General features: G+C 40.5%; 1 protein-coding gene across 2 annotated transcripts in view; it reads right to left on the bottom strand.

The window, feature by feature from the left end:
- EPAS1 (endothelial PAS domain protein 1) overlaps positions 1-25,848 on the bottom strand; it is a 77,710-nt gene that overhangs the window by 22,114 nt on the left and 29,748 nt on the right. Inside the window, exons 1-6 of one of the 2 annotated variants that reach the window (XM_027641282.1) lie at positions 18,309-18,412; positions 13,350-13,540; positions 3,546-3,697; positions 2,855-2,939; positions 2,237-2,355; positions 1,939-2,141 (exon numbers count right to left, since the gene is read on the bottom strand). In XM_027641282.1, coding sequence (XP_027497083.1) covers positions 1,939-2,141; positions 2,237-2,355; positions 2,855-2,939; positions 3,546-3,697; positions 13,350-13,540; positions 18,309-18,367 — 809 coding nt within the window. In that variant the 5' untranslated portion in view covers positions 18,368-18,412. Of the gene's footprint in view, positions 1-1,938; positions 2,142-2,236; positions 2,356-2,854; positions 2,940-3,545; positions 3,698-13,349; positions 13,541-18,308; positions 18,413-25,848 lie in introns of those variants that run through there. The other variant, XM_027641283.1, reaches the window with a different exon arrangement.

Below are 25,848 nucleotides of genomic sequence, written 5' to 3'. Positions count from 1 at the left end.
TGCTCCTTCAATGCAGTTTGTCTAGCAGCACCGAATTTGATAAGAACAGCTGAGTGTTTTGCATTTTTATGTGTCTAGTGATGTGTTGCCTGTTGGAGAGAAATCAACATCTCTTCTGGGAGGGAAGTAAGAGCCAGGCAGATCTGCTATGAAGAACCTGAAAGGTTTGTGAGGTCTCTTCCTTCTCTGGCCTGACTGGCTTTTTACAGCTTTATTAAAGTCTCACTAAAACATGAATGAAACATCCAACCAAAACTGTCTAATATAAGATGTGCTGCTTTGTTGTTGTCTGGTTCTGAAGAAAAAGAATCTCTAAAATCCCTACAAGTCAAATCCTCCAGAGGAAGCTGTTGTATTTCACTGCCATGTGAAATATTTTCTCTGTAAATCAAACACCCACTATTTAAGATAGGGTATAATATGTTATTATTTTTAAAATAAGCATGTGTATCTTTAATGGGATAGCATCAGTCCCTCTAATTCTCATTTATAATGGCTTACGCATTAAGTCTTGCAGAGACACATGAATGCTGCAGTAAAGCAAAATCCTCTGCTACTCTCCTCCAGCCTGCCACTGAATGGCACCAGTAATTTAAAGGTACACTGTTTTTAATAAGAAATCATTGCTTTCCCCTGCAGCAGCAAAATCTTATTGATATCTCAATATTTTCATTGTGAAAGTATTAACAAAGAAAAAAAAAATCTGATTGTGATTACATGAGAGGCCATTTCTAGTTACACTTGCTGCTCAATTCTCAGAGAGGTCAGAAGGTCCGTCACAAGTTTCACACTTGCAATATTGCTTTCATCCACAGCTGCTAACACTGCTGGTTTATACTGTTGCTTCATTACATTGTTTAAAACAACAATCTTACTTAGCAAAGTTTAAAAAAACCTTCAGAGGTTGAAAAAAATAACTAAGTTGTCAATCCTGTGAGTTTTTGCGTAAAATGTGAGCATATGTATAATCCCATTGATAACCCTGCAGGCCTCAGAGGTTGCTAGCACATCTGAATTTCAGGAGACCAGTTTCTTTACGCAGAAAAGTTCATCTTGAATTCAGGAATGACTTCATAAACTTCAAAAACCCCAAAACAAACACCAAACTCACAGCAGTAAAGACAGAACTTTCTGGGTAAATGGGGAACAGGAAGACACTTCATCGGAAAGGATCTCTGGCTCACTCACACACATTGAAAACAGTTATCACAATACGTAGAAAGGGAGAAGAGGTAGATGGCACGAAATGCCTTTGAGATCCCAGGAGAAATCAGGCAAGTTAAGAGTAGGGGGATCTCCACTTTTTCCATTTAAGAGGGAAGTGTGGGGAGCAGAGGACACGGCCCCTTGCCTGACCCAAGATTATCCCCTCCCCTTCATTTCGTCACTAAAAGGAGCAGATAGATAACCAGCAAAGGTTGTTTGCTTTTCATTGAGCAAGAGGCTGCAACCCCATTTCAGAGCTGCAGGTACTCTGGGTGCCTTAGCAATTCTTAGTTAATTTAGATCATAAAGTACTTGCTAGCTAACCGATAATTGCATCCTGGGCCAAAACAACCGTAAAGCAGTCCTTGACTAAGGTCCATACGGCACCATTTGAGACGTTCTCAAAAACACGAGAACAGAGATGCTGCATACTCTTCAGTTTTATCAGTTAATCCCCAAGAAGCTAATGCTCGTGACTCCAAGTTGCCTCATCATCTGCCAGTAAAACTGAATTCCTCACTTGGCAGGAGGAGGAAATACAGCAGGAGTACCATTTTGCCTAAATTGAGATTTGAGGTGGATTAAGTGAGCCACTAAATAGCTGTTTTGGTAATGGACTGAACTTTCTTCTAGTTCTTGCTTACCAGGTCCACACAGGAGGGCATTTGGAAGAACTTGTTCTGTTCAAGAAGACAGAAACACCTATGGAAAGGAAAAATCAGTGGAGCTTACCTGTCATCGCAGTAGGTAAATTTCATGTCCATGCTATGGCGACTCAGGAAGGTCTTGCTGTCCAGGGGGATATCAATGTTTGAAGGGTGCTGAATAGGCTCACACATTATTATAAGGCAGGTGAGCAGAGGCTCCTTATATCCACACAGACTGTGAGGAGGGCAAGTGTTATACACTTTAACTTGTCCAGTGCAGTGCAAAACCTGAAATAAAGAGAAACAAACTTAGAATGCACTTTCTCTACATGCCAAAATGTTTTTTAAAATCAAAACCACTTATTATGGATCAAATATGGTACCTTCCATGTTGCAGACTTGAGGTTAACAGTTCTGCCTCTGTTGGTAACGGTGCATTTCATTCTCATAAAGAAGTCACGCTCAGTTGACATCTCTTTGCTTTTCTTTCCAAAGCCTGGACCTGTATAAGGAAAATGGGAAATGAGTTTTCCCATTTTCCTTCTTCATTTCTTCTACTTTTAAGCATGAAGGATTCAACAGAAATAAGAGACTAATTCTCAGATAATTCACCTGCAGAGACCATCAAAGATGCATGGACCATTGCAGAGCAGCTTGTAGAGCTCAGACCTAAAACTAAGTGGAACTTAAATAGGACTCTGTGCATTAAAACCTGTGTCTTAGCTTGCAGCATGTAAATCTTTCCAAAGTATTATAACTGAAAACATTATGCTCGTATTAACTCGATGAAAGGAAAACACTAAATAAACAGTCCTTAGTGCTATCATATTTAAGCAATATTTGGCAAAAACAAAACAAATCTGCAAAGCATTGAATAACAGTTAAGCATTATTCTAGGAATGAGAATTCTTTTTACCATGACTAACAGATCTCTACTGCTAGCCAATTACTTCATTTGGTTATTTAAAAAGCAAACAGTGACTTTTTATTTTCATTTTTACCATTTTTTAGACTCAGATTCTCTCGAATTTCTTCATGGTCACATGGATGAGTGAAGTCAAAAATGCTGTGTCCAGTTAGTTCCACCTGTGCAGAAGGAAGAGCTACACTTAGCCAAATAAAAGCAACTGACAGTATTTATCTGTTTTCAAATACCATTTATTCTAATGAAACTGGTCACTAGAACTAAGTGCATCAACAGGATGCTCACAAACATGAATCCTGTGACCCTCCCTTTTTTTATCCTATCCATAACTTTTTATTTTCTCCCCAGAACAATTCTCTTATCTTTGGCTTTGCACAGTGCAGTTAACAGTCAACACCACTGGATATTTTCAACATAGAAGGAAAAAACCCCAATCCACAAAGCAGAAAAGGGGGGACCCAAAAGAGCAGCTCTATCCCTCCTCTCCCATAGTCTAAGGCACAAGTTAAATAAATGCCTTCTCCTCTCCATGGAAATATCTATGAAGGCAAGTTTGCAGTCACCAAAGACACTACAACTTTGATAGGAAGGGAAAGGCAACTCCCCACCCCTACTGTCTGCTGTGCAGGGTACCTGCCTGAGAAATAAGACATTTTATTTCCAGTTTTTTTTGCAGTGACACACAGCTGGGTTTTTTGCATTTAGGCATAGGACTTGTTTCTAGGAACTGTGTTACAAAGAGAGGAAAGTGTGAGAGAACAAGTTACCTGGGTAAGACCCATGTATTTGTTGACATTCTCTGACAAAAAGATCATGTCTCCATCCTGTGTCACCACGGCAATAAAACCCTCCAAAGCTTTCAGGTACAAGTTGTCCATCTGCTGGTCTGCCTCTACTTCATTCTCATTGTCAGCACATACTGAGAAAAAAAAAAAAGAAAAAAATAGCACTTAAAGCCTTCAGCACCCTAGCCATCCTTTTTCAATGCAAGCACATCCAGCTTCAAGGGGATAAAATATTTTCCTGCTGTTAAAATTTCATTTCCACAAATTCCTTCTGGTGGGGCCTCCTAAACAGCATGTGAAAGGCATGATGCCCTTATTAGCAGAAGGGCAGGAGATACTTTTCTAAACGTTCTAGCAAATAGAATAGACCCTCTGTTCACCTTTAGTATGTTTCTGTAAGATGTGTTTTCAGTCAATAACGCCTACATACCCAGGCACTGAAGTGCATCTTCTTTGTGCACATTCTCTTGGCCACACACAACATTTGTACCTCCTAACGGGCACAAAGTATAGGGCAAGTCTTACAGAAGGTAAGTAATTTGTGTATTCCGAACAAACATCTAACAAAGGACTTTTTCCATCAGGTCAGGTTTTCCAAGAAGTTAAATATGGTTCCTACAGAGTATGTCTAAATAGACCTCTCCACTCAATAAGGAGACATCTGTTAACACTACTTCTAGAAGAAAAATCAGAAAACCTCTCCTTTGAAGTCGTTCTGGGTAAATCCATCTTTCATTCCATAAATCTCAGTATTCCTCGGAAAACCACAGATCCGTTCCACTTTTCCATGTGCAGACATCAGAACTCCCTGTGTTCCACTCCACCAAATTCCAACAAGCTTCGTCACCCCCCTACACTTCTCCTGTCCCACATGGAGGAGAGCCTCAGATTCTGGTTACGTCTCAGATGTTTGCCTAGGCAGACTCATCTTACACTTTTTTGGAGAAGGACATGCCACCATTGAGCTGAAATCTAAGGCCATGCTAGAATATTTATTACAGTGCTTTTTTGGTTTTGTTGTTGTTTTGTTTGTTTGTTATAAGCTTTCCTGGTACTTTTTGGCTGCACTGTCACAACAATTGATGGCACTGCGATGCCCTCGTGCCCTCGGCTACGTGCTTCACATGGTCCATCTCCTGTGATGGGAGGCAGTATGTAGGCAAAACTGCAAGCAGGGAGGAAAAGGGAAGGCACTGCTTCTCCTAATACCAGTCACTCAAGAGTCCGTTTCCCTTCTATGCTTTTACACGTTTCAGTTCCATGAATAAGAAGCTTTCAGGGGATGATTTGCAGATGACTAGTATAGAAAAATTCCAGTGTAGGAGCTGGCCCATTAATTTCTTTATATGTTTTGTGTGAAACTTCTGGAACTATTTTTTTACAAAACTATTTACAGATCTGGTCTCTGTACCTCAGACATGCTGTGGTGAGTTTATCTTTATAGTTTTGTCAGTTAGCCTGCACATTTGTTATCAGTCATTGCAAATATATATCATTGTAAGGCTCTGAATTTGGGAGGGGAAAGCCAGCAAACAAAGCAAAAAAAACCCACAAAAACAACCATGGCCTTGTGAGACAACAAGGGTTTAAGTACTGTCTAGATCAAAGGTGCTCCATAGCCCTTGGCAATAAGGATGACATAAGAAGAGCTGCATCAATTCTGTTCTGTGTCCCTTCCTGGTGGCACAAGAGTGCTCCAGGCTGGCCCCACCACCAATTTTGCTGCCCAGAGGTTCCAGTTGTAATTGCATCAGCCTTACTCGCAAGAACAGTGGCACTCTTAAACAAGTTTCTTTGAGAAGTTGCTCTTCTTTGTTGGTTTAATGTTGCAATTTCAGCACAAAGTTTTTTGTTCTATAGCAAACATACTGTCAGCACTTGAGAAAAGTCTTTAATTCTTGTTATTTTCTCTCATGAAACAGCACATTGATAATTTCCCTTCTATTTCTTATTGAAATACTCATTTTGGGGAGAAGTCTAGCAGCAGGAATGGAGTATTGCTTTGTAAAACATTATAGAAGTGGTTTGGGTTTGGTATTTTTTCGGATAAGGAAGAGGCTGAGCCAAACTAGTGCAGTTTTTACTTTGAAGTATTAATGAGTTATAATTAAAGGCTAAGTTTGATCTATACAGCTCCTCCAAGTGTGTCTGCTAGTGCCTAAGGATGGACTGTAAGCAAATAAAGAGGGAGGAACCCTTGCAATGCAGAGCCCACCAAACCCTGTTGGAACAGATGAGTAGTGACAAAAACAATGCTGGCTGCTGCTGCTGCATCCTCCTGTTCCTCAACATCCCTCCCCGGCAGCAGCCCATCACCCATCATGCAAATAAGGGAAGAAATGGACTCAGCCCTGGAGCCATGGGGAGCACTTTATCACCCTTTGCTTCTCAACATGACTGTTGGGTAGCAGGGAAAAGAGGACACTCTCTGGGGATGGCCAGCACAGGCTGGGGATTTATCATTTCATGTCCCTGCTCTGCAATTCTAGCTACACACACAGGGGTCAGTTCCTCCTCAGTACAAAGCAAATGACTTCAGGAAATTACATCAGAACTAGCATTTAAAATACAGAAAATACACAATAATATTATTTGAATAGTATGCACTTTGACCATAATGACATTTAGGGAAGGAAAAAAAAAAGTGGGGGAAAAAAAAAAAGAGGTAAGTGACCATCTGCTCCCAAGCTTGTTTCTGCTGCGTAAAGAATGTCAAGGGTCTTTTTTTACTTTTCCGGAAGCAAACAAATGGTTTATTCAGCAGGGATCATGGCTATAGCCCAAGACAATCAGCCAAGTGTGGGTTCAGAGAAAAAATGACTTTTCAGCTCTAACCCCAGGCCCTCCTTTCCATTTTTTTTTTCCCAGCTCATTAAGTTTGCATTAACAAAACATGACCATTCAAAGGCAGGAAGGCTATTCAAAGCATTTGTATTCTTAAATGCCTCCAACAGTGAAAGACAAACACTTTACTTGTATTATCAGATGATTAAGTTTGCTTTTCCATGTATATAAATTATATTACTTATACAAACACACACAGAGGACATAGGATCACTCACATTAGGGCTGCAGGTTCAAACCCTTAATGTCAGAGCTGAGCACAGCACTTAAAAGATACAGTCAGCTTTAAAGTACGTGGTTAAAGGGGTTTGTGGGATCAGAGTTCAACTGTTTTTATTAAAATTATCTTTGTCCAGCTGGAGTCATCTGTAATGTGGACTGGGAGGAGGTAGGGATGATTGTGCTGCTGTGCACCCCATCTAACATAACCACAAAGCACAACCAAGTATTCTGCGGACACCTTCCAGCTTCCCTGGTAACTCAATAAACCCCACTGCACCCCATCCTTTTTTCTTAGCAGCCCTGGCCACGGCAGGAAAAGGGGAGCTAGCAGATACAGATTTCTTGCAGTACTTAATAGGGGATGCTCACATTTCAAAGACAGAGCAGCTGTGGCAAGGAAAAGTGTAAGCACTATCGGGCTAGTACCTCCAGGAGCCACTGTGCTACTGCTACCCATCTATTCCTTGCCTGTCCTCCATGAGCAGCCCCCAGTAGCCTACCCTGTGCAGCTCCAGCACTGAGGGACACACCAAAGGTGCTCATGCCTTCTGCTGTTTCGAGGTTCTTTATGGTGGTTGCAAACAGAGTCCCAGAAGGTGTCATCTGTACTAACCCCCTGAAGCATATCAGCTACCTGAGGATCCTTAGTCTGCAGCAAAGAAATATGCTGGGCATCACTGTGGTGGCCCTAGCATGCCCTGTATCAGGTAACTTGGTATAATTATAGTAATATAAATAATAAATAGTAGTCCCTCCTATGTCTGCAGTCTCAGCATTACAGCATGTTCCCTTTCTCCTGTGAAAACTACTAGCTAGTAATACACAGAGGGTATACACACTTTAGGAACTGCCCCATCAGAAGCAATTCAGTCACTGCCCCTAGTAAAAACATGGTTGGCTTTAGAAAGACTCTATTTTGAAGATGAAAAACAAATAAAGGCATGGCTACTGCAAGCTCCTCCTCAGGAAGGATCCCTATTGTCTTTCCCTTTGCTTTAAATTTTCTTCATTAATTTACCTTGGGGCTGGACTGGAACATTAGCAAAAGAAAATTCAGCTTCAGATGGAAAATATTTGAGAAAGCTGGGACCAAAGGGAAGTGGGAAGTAAGCATGAGAAGCTGAAGGTAGAACTTCAGCCTTTGGTTTCCAGTAGGTCTGAGGTCACTTTATCAAGATAGCAGCACCCCACGTAGACTTGCCAGATTTCCCAGGTCTTCAAGAAAGGTAACAGTGGGACTCAGCTTATACTGACTTTTTTTTTTCTATTTTATTTTTTAGCATTGCTTTTCAAAATAGTTGGTAACTGAATTTTGAAATAAGGGTGCATTTTTGTTTTTTTTTCCTAAAACATTTTTCATCTCCCCTCTATGAAGGGGAGTACCTCAGGTAGGGCACTATGACAGAATAGCAGAGAGACTGGACTGCTAATAGATCATTTTACATATAAGTTAATAGCACATTTAGCAGAATGAAGTGCTATAATATATTGTTCATATCATAGCTACATTGATGGAGACTGGCCAAGACTGTGTTCATGTTACGCTGTGAAGCCTACACAGGAGGAGAATCTCTGTCTAGGTGACATCGGAAGATGTTGAAACATGTCAGAAAGCCTCAGAAAAGTGCAGTGGCCTCCCTGGGATGACTGTTAGAGCTACAGGAGAACCAAGAGATCAACCATGTCTCATGTCCCAGCATTTGAAGGGTCATCCACTGTTCATATTGCCCTAAGGCAGCATTTATTACTGCAGCAAATTTTGATACGGTATTTTTCAGTCCATGTCTCAGTCTGTATTAAATTTTGATAAGTATTTATTTTGATAAATTTTCTAACAACCAAAGTAGTAACTATTTATTGAAAAGAAACTTTGAACTGTGATAGCAAATGCTTATTGCAGTGTTTATAATAACCTTTTATGCTAAAAATAGCTCTTGTAAACAAGCTCTGATTAATTCCCACTGTCAGGATGTGCACTGTTCCCAAGTTTAAGAACACTTTTTCCGTAGATGCTTGCTCATTTCCTTCAGTCCAACCTCTTGGAACAAGTCTGAAGGCTCAAAAATCAGGCTCTCCTTACAAGAAACAAATGCCCAGGTATAAACAACCTCCTAGCAAACAGCCTATATTCCTCTTAACACCTTTGATCTGACTCAAATGGGCCTTTTGGTTAGTTAAGAGGTAGATGGTGATAACATGTGTTTCTACTGGAGGTCACACAGTCACCTGCACAGAATTTTCCTGGATTTGTCTCTCATTCTGGTTCCTATAAGTACCAGAAAGCCACTTAGATATTGTGCATAACAGATACCAGGCTATAGCTGCCACTCCAGACAGTTGTAAAAACCGCCTCACGCCAGCAGCCAAAAGTTAGGGAAGATCTAACAGCAGCTTCATCCTGCATCAGAGAGAGCAGCTTTGAGACAGTCTTGTCTCTTCCTGGTTTCTTGTTTTCTGTCAAAGGAAAGCGACTGATTTTTTTCCCTTTTTTTCTGTCTTGACAGGGCAGTACATCCTGTTCAAGGGGATATTCTCAACGTGTTCAATAAAAGCTTTCAATTTAGGTACATCAAGAAAAAGCTACTCTTTAACTTGAAGCTTCCTGAAGGGCTCTTATCTCCAAGTGCACAAAGCAACTTGGATAAGGAGAACACTCATGCTAGTGTCATTTTGATTGCAGACTTTATATCTAGCCAAATCATTCATATGCTACTCCCAGGAAGTTGCTTTGAGTCTTACAGCCATCGGTGTTGAATGGTAGGATACAGCACCCCATCAGACCAGGTTTTGAGCCCCATGGGACCTTCTGGTGCACTTTCCCTGAAAAAGGACACCCCTTCGAGCAGTTGAAGCACTCAGCACCTGGTTCCACTCTCATTCTTAGTGTCACTATAAAAATATTTTTCTAATTTAATAAAAGCAACGAAGTAGACATGCTATTTTTAAAGCACTGTTTTATGCCACAATGTTCTGACATTAGATGCAGTTTGTCCAGACATTCAAAAACAATGTCCACACCAATTCTCCCCACAGTTTGTCCTCTTGCTTAAAAGCCTAGAGAAAAGCTATTTTTTCCCTTCTGCTCCCTGCTGGCTTTCCGGCTCTGTTGTCTCCCTCCCTTGAAACAACTTCACACTGGCTTCCTTGTGGCCTCCCTTCTCCCAAACAACTTCCTGTCTGCTTCCCTGTTCCCTCCCCATTTCTGCTGCTGTCTGCCTGCACAGGAGCAATTCCCAGCCAGTTTCCTTTGCTGGATTTCTGCACAGAAGAGCCACTTGGGTGACCACACAATTGGGATGGGATTAAAGCAAGCTGATAAAATTGTGTTTGCCTGATTAGCCTGATTAAAAAGTCCATAGTCCTGCCACACAGAAACTCACTGGTACCAAAGAGTTCTGGTTCCTGTAATGCCTTTAGCATCAGCATGGTTCAAATAAACACTTAAAATTATTGGGACCGCATATACAGGCTTCCTGAAATGAATTCTCTTCTTCATATTCAGACAAAAAGAGAATATCTGAGTCAGCCTTAGCAACTATCATGATGTTAGCTGTTAACCAAGACAGCCATTCTTTAGCAAAAGTCAGTTATTCCTCTTTTGCCATCTATTAACCCCCCTAAAAAGCATTAGCCTAACTTACTAGCTATACTAAAAATAATAAGGGAAAAGTACTGCTAACAGTTTTTCTGACTGAACTGAAGAACTTAAGATCTGAAGTCCAAAAGCTCCACTACTGATAAGCATCAGAATGCCTATTTTCAGCAGCAATTTTATGGGATCAAAACCTTTACTTGAAATGAACAAAGATCAGTTCTAAATTTATCCCAACCGTTTGAATGTGACGATGGCAAAAATGTATTATGCCAAGAGAATTAGGAGACATCTTGAAAAATATTTAAGATTATCATAATTAAATATTTCTACTTAGCATTCCAATTATACCGTGTACTGTTCTGTGCACAACATGGAAACAGTATTATAAAGCCATTGTTTCAGTTTGCTTCCTGTGATACTAATCTCAATCAGGCCGTCAGACGAACAGCCTGCATTTCTAAATGTTAAAGGCTTCCTCTCCAACATTCCCACACAGAATTGCCTACTGTGAAAATCAAAGGGAAACGTGTTACTAAGTAAAGCAGCAACTTTTATAAAGCAAAACCTGGTATTTTTTACCCTTTTGAACTCTGAGATATACAACCAGCTATTTCCTATTATGATAGGATACAAGGGCCAAGCTCGGGCCCTGCAATGCCTGCAGGAGATGTGCACCCTGCAATCCAAAAGTCAGGATTTTTGGAGGCACGTAGCAGGAGAGCTCTCAATGAGGGCTCAGATTCAGGGGCTCTGCCATTCACCTGCTGGAAGAATGTGGGCATAGATTTCCCTAGGTCTTGGCTTCCCGACAGATAAATAATCATTATGCAGACACAGCTAGTAAAACAGCCCAAGTTACACAAGTGAAAAGCCCTATTCCGAGTCAGGGAATAATAGGAAGGGGTATGAGACACTCAATGCCAGTGGACTGAGGCTGGCAAGTTGCCTGTGGCCATCTCTGAAATCCCATCTGGAGCATCAGCTTGCAGAAAAATGAGGGTGCAGTCCTGGGAAGGGCCTTCCTTTCTCTGCTTCAGGCAAAAGTGCCTTGAAATGGAGAAATGTGTTTGAGAATCAAGCCCACAAACAGACATTTTTCAGAGTTCCACAATCAAAAATATAAAATGTAATTTAAGTATTAGCTATACTCAGAGTAGAAGATGAGCAGCAGACATGTTTTTCTGGCTTGAGTTCTTTCATTTAGATGTATTTTTATTATCAGAAAATAATACCGAAAATTTCCTGAAAATCAGTCCCCTTAAAGTACCCTAATTTCAATTCCTCAGAATAGAAGTGTCAAAGACTTTGAAACTGTTATCTACACCTCTGCTATTTAAAGATGCAGCCACGGGCGAATCTGCACTTGACTAACACACATTTTAATGAGAGGACTTCAAGTTAATATTTAGGGGGAGTTAATATTGGGGAAGTGAGTGCATCAGGCTTAAGGCTAAGCAAATAACTAGCATAGAGAAAGCATGAAATATTAAAGCACAGCCTGTTGCTACTGTAACATTTTATTTCCAGATTCTTTTCTAACTGCTGGGTACTGGTGGTACTTCAAGAAAAGTTGCATGAATCACATTGTTTTTTAAATACTGTCACAGAAATATCCTATCTTTATATGTATATATGGATATTATATATACATACTGAGTTGTCATCACTATCAAATAATATGAGTCTAAGCCTTTAGACTACAGAAGCATCAAAATAAATGTTTCATCTGTAGATTTTTTCCTCACTGAGAAATGTAAACGTATTTGAAAAGTTCACTTTAATCTTCGCAGTTGAGCAAATGTATTTTTCTGATGATGACAACATCCAACTATTTCACGTCAATTTTCACAAGCAAGTGTCAATTTTCACAGATTATTTATTTTATCTGTTACAGCCTTTCAAAAGTTTGCTTTTCCTATGCTGGGTCAGTCTCTAGTTCATGCCACATAAATATCTGAAGAACTGCAGCTTTTTTTTTTTATGAGAAAGTTGCTAACAAATTGGCTTGGTGTACGGTAAGTTAAGAATATTTACCTACCTACGCAACTTCTTCAAGTATTAGTTACACGACGAAATCAGAGATGATTTCCAAACACTGTTCAGCAAATAAACTTTACTTTTCACAGAAGTACATGTTAAAACCACATTCTATAAGCAAAGATGAAAATACCTACATTTTATACAATAGTCTTTAGCAGAAGCCAAAAGCGCCACAAAAAATTACAGAGCACACAGAAGTAGAACTGAATTTGCCATATATTTCAGACTAACCAACAACAAACCAACAGCATACTCATCCACAAAATGGGATACTTCCTAATAACATTTATTAAAATAATTGCTATGGCATGACTCAACTTTTCTGAAAAGAGGAAGTGCAATCATGACCTTATTGGGAGTTTTGCCATTAATGAAGTAAAAGATGAAATTTTGGGTTTACCTTTCACAAACAATGCAGGCGTTGTTTTGCATTCTTAACACTTACAGGTCGCTGTGTGAAAGTTCTTCTGGAACATCAGTTGTTTTCATTGATGTTACAGGCTATTCAAGCCACATATTTTCATCAAATGATGATTCAATTACAGGGGTAAAATAAGAATGTTGCTAATTTGATCAGTTTTCACAAGCTATAAAAATTATGCTCATTTACATTTCCTACTAGTCCAACATGAGCAAGGCTCTGATTACACAGAATCCATTCACATCAAGTATTTAAAAGTTGTTTTAGCTATCTTAGTCTACCTTGTCATAAACAATCTACATACTATTTATTGCCAGTGGATAGAACAATTAGTCCTTTCAAACAAAGTATTGGACCCCCAGAACTTCCCAGCTGCTCTTTGAATGTGGTGGCACAAAGATGCTTGCCATGCCAAATCAAAATTTATTTCTTTCAGCATGGAAGCTTAAGGTGCATGTTTGAATTTTGATTAAACTCTTAAAAGCTTAAACTCTTATAACTGAGCTTAATAAATCACATTCAGGAGTTCTAAGAGGTTTTTTAGAGAGGCAAAAACCCTGCACTCGTTATTTTGGTAACCCTGTGCTCAAAGAAGAGCATGTACAATCTTACCAAGGTGCCATCAACTAGCACTAAAAATTAACTTCTTTTAGCCAGGTGTTACCTGAAGACAGAAGCTTATGAGTCCGTAGGAAACTGATTGCCAGGCGCATTATGGATGCCTTGTCCAGGTGGGAGCTGATGTTGTGGGGCAGGGGCAGCTCATGTGCCAGTTCATAGAAAACTTCGGTCTCTTTGCTTCTTCTGCATCTTGCTGCATCTCTTGACTTCTCCTTCCTCCGTTCGGAACTGCTCCTGATAGGTAAAGAAGAGAAAGGAAAAAGCATTTCTTGAAATGCAATTCACAACTTGAGAGGCATTTATGAGAGTTTATCTTGTCAGCAATAAATCCATTCTGTCAAGTGGTTTAAATCAATTGGTCAGAATTTAGTATCTATTTGCTCCTTTTAAAATGGGAATTAGGAGAGGACTGTCACAGCTGGAAAGGGCTCTGGTTCTACACAAATCAGCCTTTGAATGCCCTGAATTCCCACTGAGTGTGAGGACTGAGATCTGCCTTAGGCAAGAGATTCAAAATGAAATGGCAAACTCTTACTCCTGGGATTCAGGAAACATTAAAAATAATTTGTTTGTTTGTTTGTTCAAACTAAATTTACTTACTCTGGGATGGGTGGCAATCCATTTTAAAGCTAGAACAATAACAGTGTATAGGACTGTGTCATAGATATTACAATGTTGTAGAGTTTCAATGGCTATACACCACATTAAAATAAAAGTAGTAATAGAATATCAAACTGTGTTGGTCTGTAGAACTGTCTCAGCTCTTAATCCAACACTATTCTGGAAAAACACCTTTTCTTGACCATAAAGGATACAAAATGGGAAAGAAAATACTGTTGCTTACAAGATAGCCCTCCTTTCTAGAAGCTATTCTAATTAAATCACCATGACTTCATTTTCTATGGAAACAGATTCTTTCTTGAGTAAAATAACATGACCAATAGAGCTAACCGCCTTAAAACTCCACAGAGAACAGAAGAGCAGGAAATAACAAAAGGGAAGACATTTTATGAAGCAAGTATGCAAAATTAAGCCACCAAGGGACAAAGTTAAATTTAACATGTGAGATACACAGGAATACATTTATCGGGATTCTGGAATAGGGCAGTTTAAGAGGGAACTCCACTGACACCAAGGTTCTTTTATAAAGTACAATTCTTATTTTAGAACATGAAGCACCTGAATCCATTCAAAACCATCAGGTATTTCAGCCCCATGTAGTTCTGCTGATACTACAAGTTCCTACAGTTGCACAAGTTGAGGAATAAATTTCTTTACAATAGACTCTTGCAGTAGTCCACCAGCGCAAATAGCACTGAACAGCAAATAGCACTGAATAGCACAAAACAGACAGAACAAGGTGTGTGGAGTAGATCAGTTGCTCTGTTTTTGCTGTTGTGGCTGCACATTCATTTCTAGAATTACCAGCAGCATCTCTCCATTTGCAAGACTCCCAAAAGTGAAGCAGCCTACAACCTGCTTTTTCCAACATCAATATAAAATAATGAGCCTATAAACTAAAAATAGATCAACCAAAAAACCCCACCCTATCAAAACAAGGAGTTTCAATAAATATATTCTGTTGCATTAAGATTATGACGAAAACAAATATTAATTGCATTACTTAATCCTAGAAACTGTTCCAATCATGACCGGAGTCATGCAAAACTGCATAGAGTAGAAAAATGGTATTAATCCATAGTAATGTATTCTAAAGAAGACGACTGTTTCTTGAAGACCTAGAGATCCTGCAGCAGCTTCTAGCACTGAAACCACTGGTGGTTTCATAAATTAGAAAGAAGGAAAAATAGCCAGGACGCGCACTAAATGCCAAGAGTAAAAGTTACAATAGTGTGCTTGCTGGGGCCAAACACGGCTGGGCACTCGATATCATCATCCAAAGCAGGAATGGGCTCAACACAGAGCAGTAGAGCCCTTGTGCTGCAAAATACATGCTGGGCATGTGTGCAATCAGGTAGGTGCTCATCAGTGGGTGTGCTAATAGGGCAAGGGGCCTCATAAATTCTTAAAGTACCTTCTCAAGATCCACGATCAGCCCTCGGCAAGCCTTTCACAATTGTTTTGCCCAAGATGACTGTTTTATAACTTGGTCTCTGTTACAGGAGGCATGTGCTGGAGAAGGTCAGTACACAACGGCAGGAGCCAACTTTGATAATTACTTCACAGGCATCCCTGAAGTGAACGCTGACCCACACGAGTCTGAATCTAAAGGATCAGATACTCACAAAGTGACACTAATTCACTACTTTTCTCCCTGCCAAGTAAGAGTCATACTACATCCATGTAAATAAAAAAGTCCCTTCATACAACTGTCTGAGAAGACACAATAGAAAATGTCCCATGTTCTCCTGGGGCAGGTGCTGGGTACAGGGGAGTCATGTAAAAACACTTATACCAATGCAACTTTCAGAAATATGTTCTGTAAAGAAAAATGTGCCTAAACTGTGCCTACAAAGATGCTAGACTGGGAACAAATCTCAGTTTCTAATTATATCAACAAAAAAAAGGAGTAGAAACAAACCAAAACCAAACAGAACAAAAATTTTGTGGTAATATTTGTGAATATTCTGCTGCTTGAAAAATATAGCTTGAATCGTCTAAATCTAGATGCCACAATTTTCACATTAGAATCAACTTGGTCAAAACAAAATCCAGTCCCTCCTCATTTAAATACAAAACTTTGGGAACTAAGGACAAAGCCAGGTCACAATTTATGCAGTAAAAACAGGTTATATAAGAGACGGTCTCTCATGACATCATTCTGGCCACAAAGAAAAATATTTGATTTTGCTAACCTCTGTAAATATAATTTTGAAGTGTGGCTAAAGAAACAAGCTGGTTTCATTAACCATGGGTTGCTTGAGGTTTCTAATAACTTATGCTATGAGCAGAGGAAGATTTTCTTTCTCTCTTCTGCAGATGCTTTCCCTCAACACTGCTTCTGACTGTCTTGCTCAGGTTCTCTACAGAGAGACATCATAGTTCATTAGACACATCACAGGAGCTTTCTCACATCAGAAAAAAAGTGGAGGAATCAGCCTGCCTGTGCTTTCAAAAGACTTTTTGCTCATCCCCTGTCATTTTAAATAAACAAACAACTTGCTTGTTAAGCATTTACCCCTGTGGTTTCCTACACCTCAATTTCCCTCACATCTTCCCTCACTCAGCACACCCGTGAGTCTCCTTGTTATTGTAGACAACCCAGGATAAAATACACCGAGATCCAAAACATCCCCATCCCACTTCCCCCCAAGACATCCATTTTGCTTGCTGTCCCTCCCAGGGATGCCCATCTGAGAGACAGTCCTTCTGTGCTTACTCATCCTGGTTGCAAGTGCCTCCCAAAATTGCCGTTAAGTGACAGAATTCTGCAAAAAGTAGTATTTTCATGGTTTTCACTTGTAGACCAGAGGCAACTGTCTCTGCAGTTATTCCCATGTCATGCATTTCACCCCAGGTGAGGCTGGACTACCTACAGCTGGAGAGTGACAATGTGACTGCCTAACAACCTGCCTGACTGAATACCAGGAGGAAAGGCCAACACCAAACCCTCTTCACACATCATTCAGGCAATAGAGAAAAGGCCCAAGCTCTAGCTAATTTATGAATCATTCCCTCCTAGCACATAAACCACCCACTTACGTGGCAGAAAAAGAGCACATGCCTGCGTCACTGCTTGGACAAAGCAACGCAAGCAGAAACCTCACTCACCCAAACCTTTGACAAATTTTAGAAGTGCAGAGAGGAGAGACAAGAAAGGCACCACGAATCAAGCCACTCGTACACTGGTCCAGGGCCCAGGGGTACTGTAAGGGAAGACTCCTTGGAGCACCTCGACCCTTGCTCCTTCAGCATTACTGTTTCAAATAAAAAAACAAGAAAGGAATGGAAAAGCTCACATTTCTATTGGAAATAGGGAGACTGAGCTGAGGAATGGGCCTGGGGACTCCATCCAGGATTCAGCTATGTAGAGGGTGGTCGGGAGACTTGATGAGAAGAAATGGGGAGGTGCTGCTTCCCAGCAAGGACTCTCTCAGGGTTGCTGGATGATGCTGTGGTGCCACAGTGCTTACAGGTGTGCAAGTCATAGAGAATGGAAGAGTTAAGGCAGCCCAGGCAGTTCCCTGCCACAGAACACAAGTACGGCACTGTACCCTCAGGACAGTTGTTTACATGATTTCCCACTCCCTTCTGGCATTCTTAGCCTGCACTCTGAAAATAGAATTTACAGGCCAACACATATGAGATGACAAACAACTGGCAAGTATTTGCCCTCCCAGGTGAAGCTTTCAAATTTTCAGAAGCAGTTCTCCATGCTTCTCCCAAGAACCCAAACACTGTACCAGTCCCAAGGCTACACCCATGCACAGGAACCAAGCATGAAATCCCATGGTTGAAGGCATCCAAAGTAATGTAGGAATGCCCTGCGTGGATCCCAGGAGCCAGATTCCTATCCCCTTGCTCATCTCCAGCAGGTCCTTGCAACACAGCTTCACTGAAATAGGTGGAAATGCTTGCAGACAAAAGTCTTGCACATCTGAGGTGAAGATCATAATCTGCCCACTGCTGTGGCAGCTCCAGGCTCCAGTAGCCAGGAAAAATGCTGAGGCAGTCAGCCTGGGCTGCCCTCCTGCAGCATCTCCAAAAGGCACCAGCAACCCAGAGACAGGAGGGATCAGTCCCACAAGTGTTTGGGCAAACAGACCATCCCCTGCATTGGGAGCTTAGGCACAGGCATACAGCGTCACTCAAGGATCCGCAGTCAGGTTAGGCACCCACACGACCCTCCTTGGCTCAGCAGACAGGGACTGACCTGAGGTTTCAGTCCTGTTTCCTCTGACTGTGACTGTAGTCACTCTCTGCCGTTTCAATCCTACCAGTACTTTGCCTCCACCAGTAACCTCTGCCCACCACCTCCACCCATACCTCTCCCTGGTCCTTCCTGCAGGCAGTTACCCTGCTCAAAGCCCTTGGTACCCACTCAGCTGATGGCAGCGCCAGGTCGTCAGCTTCAGTGATCTTCCCTTCTGTCAAGGACATTGGTGGTCTCCTTTAAGCTGACGGAGGGGACTTGCCAAGACAGCAATCTTCTCCTCAGGGTTTCACCGCTCTTCACAAGTCCTCTTCACAAGTCCGTACGGGTCGATACTCAGGTTGTGTACACACACACTTGCTTAAGATTCAGCAGTGCACCAATTGCACTGAATTACACTCCCACCTTGTAGGTTCCAGATCACAGAAGCTTTCAGAGAAATTGTAATCCACACCTCGCAGAAAAGTACCTTATACGTAACCCGGTAGCCTTCACTCGTACATACACACTGCGTGACACGTTCAGACAGCTCTTTGAATTACACAGTGCACATTGACTCACTTGAGCTTACTTCATGATTTTGGTGACCCTTGGACTTTGCTTCAAACTGCCATGTATGCAAGCTAGTAAAACAACATACATATTACTTTATATCCAATGGCTGGTTATTAAATGTTTCTAGCTTCAGCACTTTAAAGGTCAAGAATCCACAGAATTAAGTTGTCACATGAAATTTCTGTAGTAAATGCTCATTTCAAATGGTTTAAAGGTAAAGTTTCAAACGCTAACTTGCAGAACAAGAAAAATACATTCTATGGATGCAAAGATAAGAAAACACAGTACAAATAAATGAAAAAAGATCAGATGCTTAGCATAAAAAATATTTTTCAATTAAACCCTGTAAAAACTCAACAAAAATATTTTAACAGGCAGTACTACTTTAGATAACAATGAAGATTTATTTCAAACCAGCAAATGCATTTTTTGCTGTGTTTATATTTTGCATTATCTTCTGCTTGGCAAATCCCTACATTATTTGAACCAGGATAATTTTTAAAACTGAGTTTTGCTGACTGTGAGGCAGTCCATAGCTATCTCAGAACCACACCACTTGACTGCCCCAGAGATGTGCTTGCAGACACCAAGCAACCAGCAGTCATGCTTACTTAGCCTTAAAATTCCTTTTAAAAGTATTTGTAACCATTCTACCTGACAAGCAGTTTATTCTGGATGACATGCTGTGCTTTTGAAAGCTCCCTCCGTTAAAGTAATAAAAGTAACCATTGGTAAATAAAAAGTGCTAGAAACAGCAATTTACTCACTCACCAGGAACTTGGGCCAAACTATGAAAGCTGTGAAGGAAACCCATACACAGTGCCACGTGTATGTATATACCTCTCTCCAGTGAAAATAATTACTTCTAAAGTCTGAGAAGACACCAGATGCCCAGGTTCAGCACAACAGCAAAAGCAAAAGGAAGGGGAAGGACATAGAGTTATTTTTGGACAGAGAGAAAAAAACACCCCACTGATTTGAAATATGTGGAGGGCTCATGGAGGGCAAGTGCTAAAGCAGTGTTGCTGCCCACTGGGATACAGTACCCAGTACACAGACAGAACAAACACAAACAACGCCAAAATGGAGAATTCGTTAATAAAGGAAATGAGAGTTCGAAGGTAACAAGAAAGGCTACTAACAGAAAGGGCTATTACAAAAATAAGGAAATGAAGTATCTTCCACCCTTCCTTTAAAGCTGCCCTAACTTACAGTAACTCACCACCAACTCCTTGGCTTGATTGAGGGATTTCTTGTGTTTCTGTACATACTCATTAAATAACAAATCACTGCTAGTTCAGCAAAGCTTGCAATCTACTGCCATATGTGATGCAATTCCTTCATCTAAGTTTAAAACCAAAGGCTAGATGAGGCCTAAATAACACCAAACTTTTGGTGAAAGATATTTATTATTCACTAATTCCATATCACCCTAGGACCACCAGAGCTGACGGTAACACATCCAGGAATAGGCTTCCTGAACAGGGAACATATCAGCTGTTTAGACAGGATAAACTCTATCCGTACTTTAAAGCCACACATAAGACTATAACTTCTCCAGTGTCTGAAGTTCCTATGGTACCTTTAGTAGTAATAATTAAGCTGTACTGGATTTGTATTTTATTTATTTTCATTAACATTTCTGGCACTTTTTTCTGGAAAAAAAAACAAACAGAAAACAAAACCGTGGTTCTGAGACAAAAAGCATTATACCTATACAGTTTTAAATTGTTTACAGCACTAGCATCTTTTTTATACCACTAGCTACATTTAATGCAGTTACTAAAAGAAAAACACTTTGCACCTGCAATTTCAAGTATCATTGTGAATACTGAAGTTGTCACAGCAACTAAGTAGTACTTGGGGAGTTCAATGTTGCAAACCGCACTGAGGTTGCAGGAGCACTTACATTTCTTTAAAGCATTTAGGTTCACAATATGTCAACAAAGTCTGATAAATTTAATCATAGTAAGCAAAACAACATCTACAGGATTTATGTTCTTCCGTTTTTTCTCTAGTTTATGAGTACCTTGAACTTGAGAGATAAGTATTAGGATTTCGGCAGCCATTAATCTGTTCCTGGATTATTTTATGATGCTGCGACTGCAGCCTGTCCCGCAGTTGCCACGCCAGCACAATCCTGGTACCTCAAAGGATGTGCCAAGCACACTGCAGCTGGGGTAAGGCACAGCCTCACAGTACTACAAAAGGCCCAAGGCATGCAGAGATGCCTCCAGGTTGCTGTTTGATCAGCTGTTAGAGCAGGTAGAGGCACTGTCTTTTTGCCTTTTCAATCCATTCCCTGCATTAGGGCCAGATGACTTTTCGTCGGGTTTAGTTTTCAGGAAGAGCAGTATCCTGCTCCAAGTCACTGCATGCCCAGTAAGCCCCAGTGCTGGTCACAAAGGGTCAGAACAACTCTGGATCACCCTTGTAAAGCTGCTGCAGTCCACACTTAGAACAGATCAGTGAAACATATCCTCCATCTTCTCAAATATTAAGGAAATTTGGGGAGAAACAAGCAGCCCAGTGCACAGTCAAATCTCAGAGGAGCACCAAATCATCTCAATTCAGTCTTCCCTCCCCAGAGTGGTTTTGCAGTACTCTGCTCCATCAAGATACTGGATCATGGATTCGTTCCCTGTAGCTATTAGCTCTGATACCAGCCAAGATAACGCAGGCTTCAGAAATAACCTGCAGACTAAAAAAAGCCCACCACCAAACTCACTAAATAATACAACAGACATGACTGTTTCAACACTGGCCAAAATTGAACTTGCTTTCAAACCAACCACATTTTTTGTTTGCGTGACAAATGTACCACTCTGCTTTTCTCCAAAGTTTCCACTTCACATTCTCGAGTCCCTGCAACACAGCTATCGCTGGAATTGCACTGCAGCGGCCAGGATAAGGTTATGACAATGCACAACCTGAGATGTCTATCAATGATTTGTGTTTGAGAGATCACAGATCCTTATCTTGTCTCGAATTACTTGTAGTAATCAGTCAGTTTTGACAGCTAAGCTAGAGGTCCATACATATTGTTGCTCAAAGGCTCAGGAGGTATTGCTAAGATCTGTTTTCAGATAACTCAACTATTTACCTACTCTAAAAAACACATACCAAAGGATGTGCTTTATCTCTTCACCAGCGGGTTAAAGCTAAAGGTGAGTGAAGTGTAATCTGCAGGCTGGGGGGCGTGGGGGTGTCCAGAAGTTAAATTCAAAACCAGCCTCATTTTTCCGATGGAGCACCGACCACATCCCAGCCCATACCACACCACAACCCAGCATTATTTTTCAAGATGGTGCAACTGCAGGTAAACAAGGACAATTTTTCAATTAAGCTTTATTTCAAGCCTAAGGGACAAACACTGCCATCGTACGACTTTACTATCAGTGGTATGTGTACCTATGCTTCAGCCTCAAACCCACTCAACTGTAACCAGTCAAGAGGGTCATGCTGAACACTGTAGACAAATCCCAAGTTCTAATGCTGTGTTATGCCTTGTGGGTGAAAACCCTGGTGCTTCTGCAGGTTTGGACCAACATGCCACAATATTTTAGCTCTCCATGCTGGCACATTTGCTGACACACAAGGGGCCTTTGTGGGTAGGAACAATGAGAGAGGCGTGCATGGCTCAGGAAAATGGGTGGTGACCAACAAGGGCTGGAAAAAAACCTCTTTCAAAGGACGGTCTTTGAAAACATTCATTACACCCCACCCAGCTATTTTCACTACAATATTTCAGTACATAAAAACAACACAGGGAAAATAAACAGCCCACCTTTCAATATCTCGTAGGTTCTCCAACCCTTGAAAAGAAATCAGTAAGCCATAAACACAGACATCTTCACCAAACAGCCATTTAAGAGGTCTGCAAACATCCACTAAAACCTCTCTGCACCACTTTTCTTCTCTCATGCATCTCCAGGCTCTCTATATAAGCTGACTCATCTAAACATCTTAATTTTCAGAGTAATCAAAATTTAAAAGTGTATTGACTAGTAAATAAATGATAGCAAGCATTTATAGGGATCATAAAGTAAATATATTGGCTCAATTTAAAAAATTGCTATAAAAGAGAACAGTCCACCACAATGCATTTTGGCTGTGATTTTTTTTTTCTGCCCATTTCAGCTAGAACTAATAAAATACTTCAGATAAAACAACGGCAAGACAGAAAAGAGGCAATAAAGTCAATCCATAATGAAATGGGTCTCTGAAATGAGCAGAGAGTTGAAAACTGGAGGCCAGCCTTTGAAGGTATGGAGGCCATGCTCTCACAGAGGCTTGTCTCCATCACAGTTAGTAAGGTTACCAACAGAGTAAAGACTGAGCAGGCGAAATCCCCAGCCTCAGGAACACAAAAAGAGCTTCTTCTTCTAAGGCTTTGGGCTCTCTCTGACAATGCCCTTGATAGCACCCTCAGAAGTTCAGTATATAAAAACAGTGGAGCACTGACAAAGGATATTCGGCCACTTCGTATCACTTTGTTTCAAGCACAAGGCCTCTGTACTGGATGCTCTAAAGACTGCAGTGGTGGCCCACACCAACTCTAATTTAAAATTTTCTGTCTCCTTTAGAGAACGTTCAAAATGATTGTTAAAATTACTTTCCAGCGTTGCCTATTAATAAGTCATATCTTGTCCTTCCAAAGCATCAAATCTTCTAATAATAAAGTTAAGAAAATAAGTCTTGCAATAAAATCTTTATTTACTGAGCCTCCTTTACTTTTTGGATCTTAATTATTTTAATGTGCCCTTGGTTTTGGTGGAAGTTAACAGTTTCTCCTTCACTATCTCTTGGCGACTTGTAGCCACCCACAGTAAGATGATGGGTATCCAGAAGGAAAAATTAAACAGCCATTTCTCTGGCAAGCAAGGAATAATAATTCTTGAAAATAACAATACAAATGCTCTAAATTTTGACTATTCCATGTAACACAGTTTCCTCCACTTCCTGCACCAATGATCAAGTGCAGATTCTGAGAGCCAGGCTACATTTTCTGCTCTCTGGGGTGTGGGTTTTGCGTGTACAAACATCCTGGGACACGGTTCATTCTTAACCCTTGCTTTTTTTTTCAGAGGGCTGTTATTTTATAAATTTGATTTTTAATTGTCTGTTTCCTCTTAACTAAGTCATCGAGTAAACTGGAACAGTGATAACTCTGCATGCAGTGATTTCAAGTTCTTATCAGTATTCAAGTCTGCCACTAGTTTAAGTTCGATAAAACTTGAACTTCAGTAGCTTGAGCTGGGGTAAATTGTATTCTTCACTTACTACAAGGGAAAAGGATCGTACCAAAGGGTCAGGCTACTTCAGCTACCTGGTCAGAAAACCAGCAGTCATTTCGGCAAAGTTAGGCAATTCTTCTAACTTTACAGCTAAAATCAGAGCCTGGAGTGATGTTATCTAGGGGCAATCAGTACCCCTAAAACACATACCTTCAGTTCATGGCAAAGACCTGAGGAGCCTTCTTACTGTTGACCTGCCTCTTGGCACCCACTGCTGTGGTAGAAGCCAGAGGGACACTGAAACTCTGGTACTTGAGGAAGAAACAATTGTGGCCTCTCCACACTCAACTGCAGTATTTCAAATATTTTAAAAATTTTAAGGCTTGGTTCTGTCGGGAAACAGCACTAGTTCTTCTGACACATCACCCTGAATAATTACTTGTTAAACACAAACTTTCAAAGGGAACTGCTATAAAGGTAGTCTGTGTTGTAACACAAAGTAAATAACTACAATCAAAGGATGGTTACTCTAGGCAAAAAAAAAAAAAAAAAAGAAAATGGTAAGCAGCAAAGTTAGGAAGTAAGTCTGTATGTATACAAAGGTAAATTCACGTGGTCACATTTCTTCATATCTTCTGTTTTTTACTTCAGAACTATGAATTAACATGTAAGTATTATTGTTCCTGCTGGAGCTTTTATTCTTAATGGTAAGCAAACAAGGCACATATGCATATATGGGGCCTGATTCTCATCTCCATCTTGGTCCCATCACCCCATGAGGTCAGGAGGTGGGAGTCAACTTTAATAAATTCTGTTTATGAAAAAGGTAGGTAGGTAAAAATCAATTATTCCAGAAAAGAAACTAGACTTCGTTTCATTTGATACAATCCACAGATGTCAGCTTACTCGACAAGAAACACGTTACAACCAGGCAGGCCTTGGAGATCTCTCAGAACTACGCATGTCAAGGGTGTGGTACCTCAATATTCACTGCTTTGATTCTAACTATATAGCAACCAAATTTCTGAGAAGAAAGCCAAAGATGCTCATGCTGAAATGCATGCAACTGTACCAATACACATGTAAGTGGTCACAAATTATACAAAACAGACAGTACTTCCCAAGGCAGGGCTGAGGGTGCTCTCATCTCAGTAACTACCAACGCTGTTTTGTAAACATACCTTGAGCCTCCTTACATCAGCTCTTGGAAAACACAATTTTTATTCCTCTTGTCTTTTCCCTAGATTATATAACTTAACCAACTCACTTGCACTTTTTTCCAAAAACTAACTGCTTTCTCAGAAAAGGTCAGAAAAAAAAAAAAAATAGAAAGAAAAGGAAAAGAAATGAAGGGAAAATAGAAAAGAAGCTGCACTCACTGCCAAAACTGACGATGTTGTTATTAGAAAACACAACTGGGATGGTACAGAGGCCAAAGCTGAGGTACATTGAGAAACAATCATACCACAACCCTATCCCAAACAGTAGTGCAGAGGAGGGATGAGACAGGCGCAGAGAGAGCACCACGTACACATGTTGATACAAGTTAAATCCAAAAGGTAACATCGCTTCTTGCACTAATGTATTCTTTTGAACTGTATTTGTATGGCAGTATAGCTAGGTATGTCTGTACAGAACATGTTGCTGTGGCCAAGAGTAGTTATAAAAACACTTTTACCCCTTCATAGACAAGAAAAAACCCCCTAACTCCTTTCATACAGAACAGGAATAAATATTTAACTTCTACTGGAATAGACCTATGGTATTGCGAAATACATTTAAGAATAAGAAACGTGTATAATACAAGGCATAAGGAAAACAAGTCATAATTAAAGAGCAAGGCATAATACCTCTAATGGAGTCAATCTAAATTGTACAAATATGACTTGATTTAAATTTGTTTTTAGTCAATGGTA

The sequence above is a fragment of the Corapipo altera genome, unplaced genomic scaffold, assembly GCF_003945725.1.
Source record: "Corapipo altera isolate COAL_440 unplaced genomic scaffold, ASM394572v1 48b, whole genome shotgun sequence".
Taxonomy (NCBI): domain Eukaryota; kingdom Metazoa; phylum Chordata; class Aves; order Passeriformes; family Pipridae; genus Corapipo; species Corapipo altera.
Note: the sequence above shows the minus strand (reverse complement) of the source record. Positions and strands in the feature narration are given on the sequence as shown.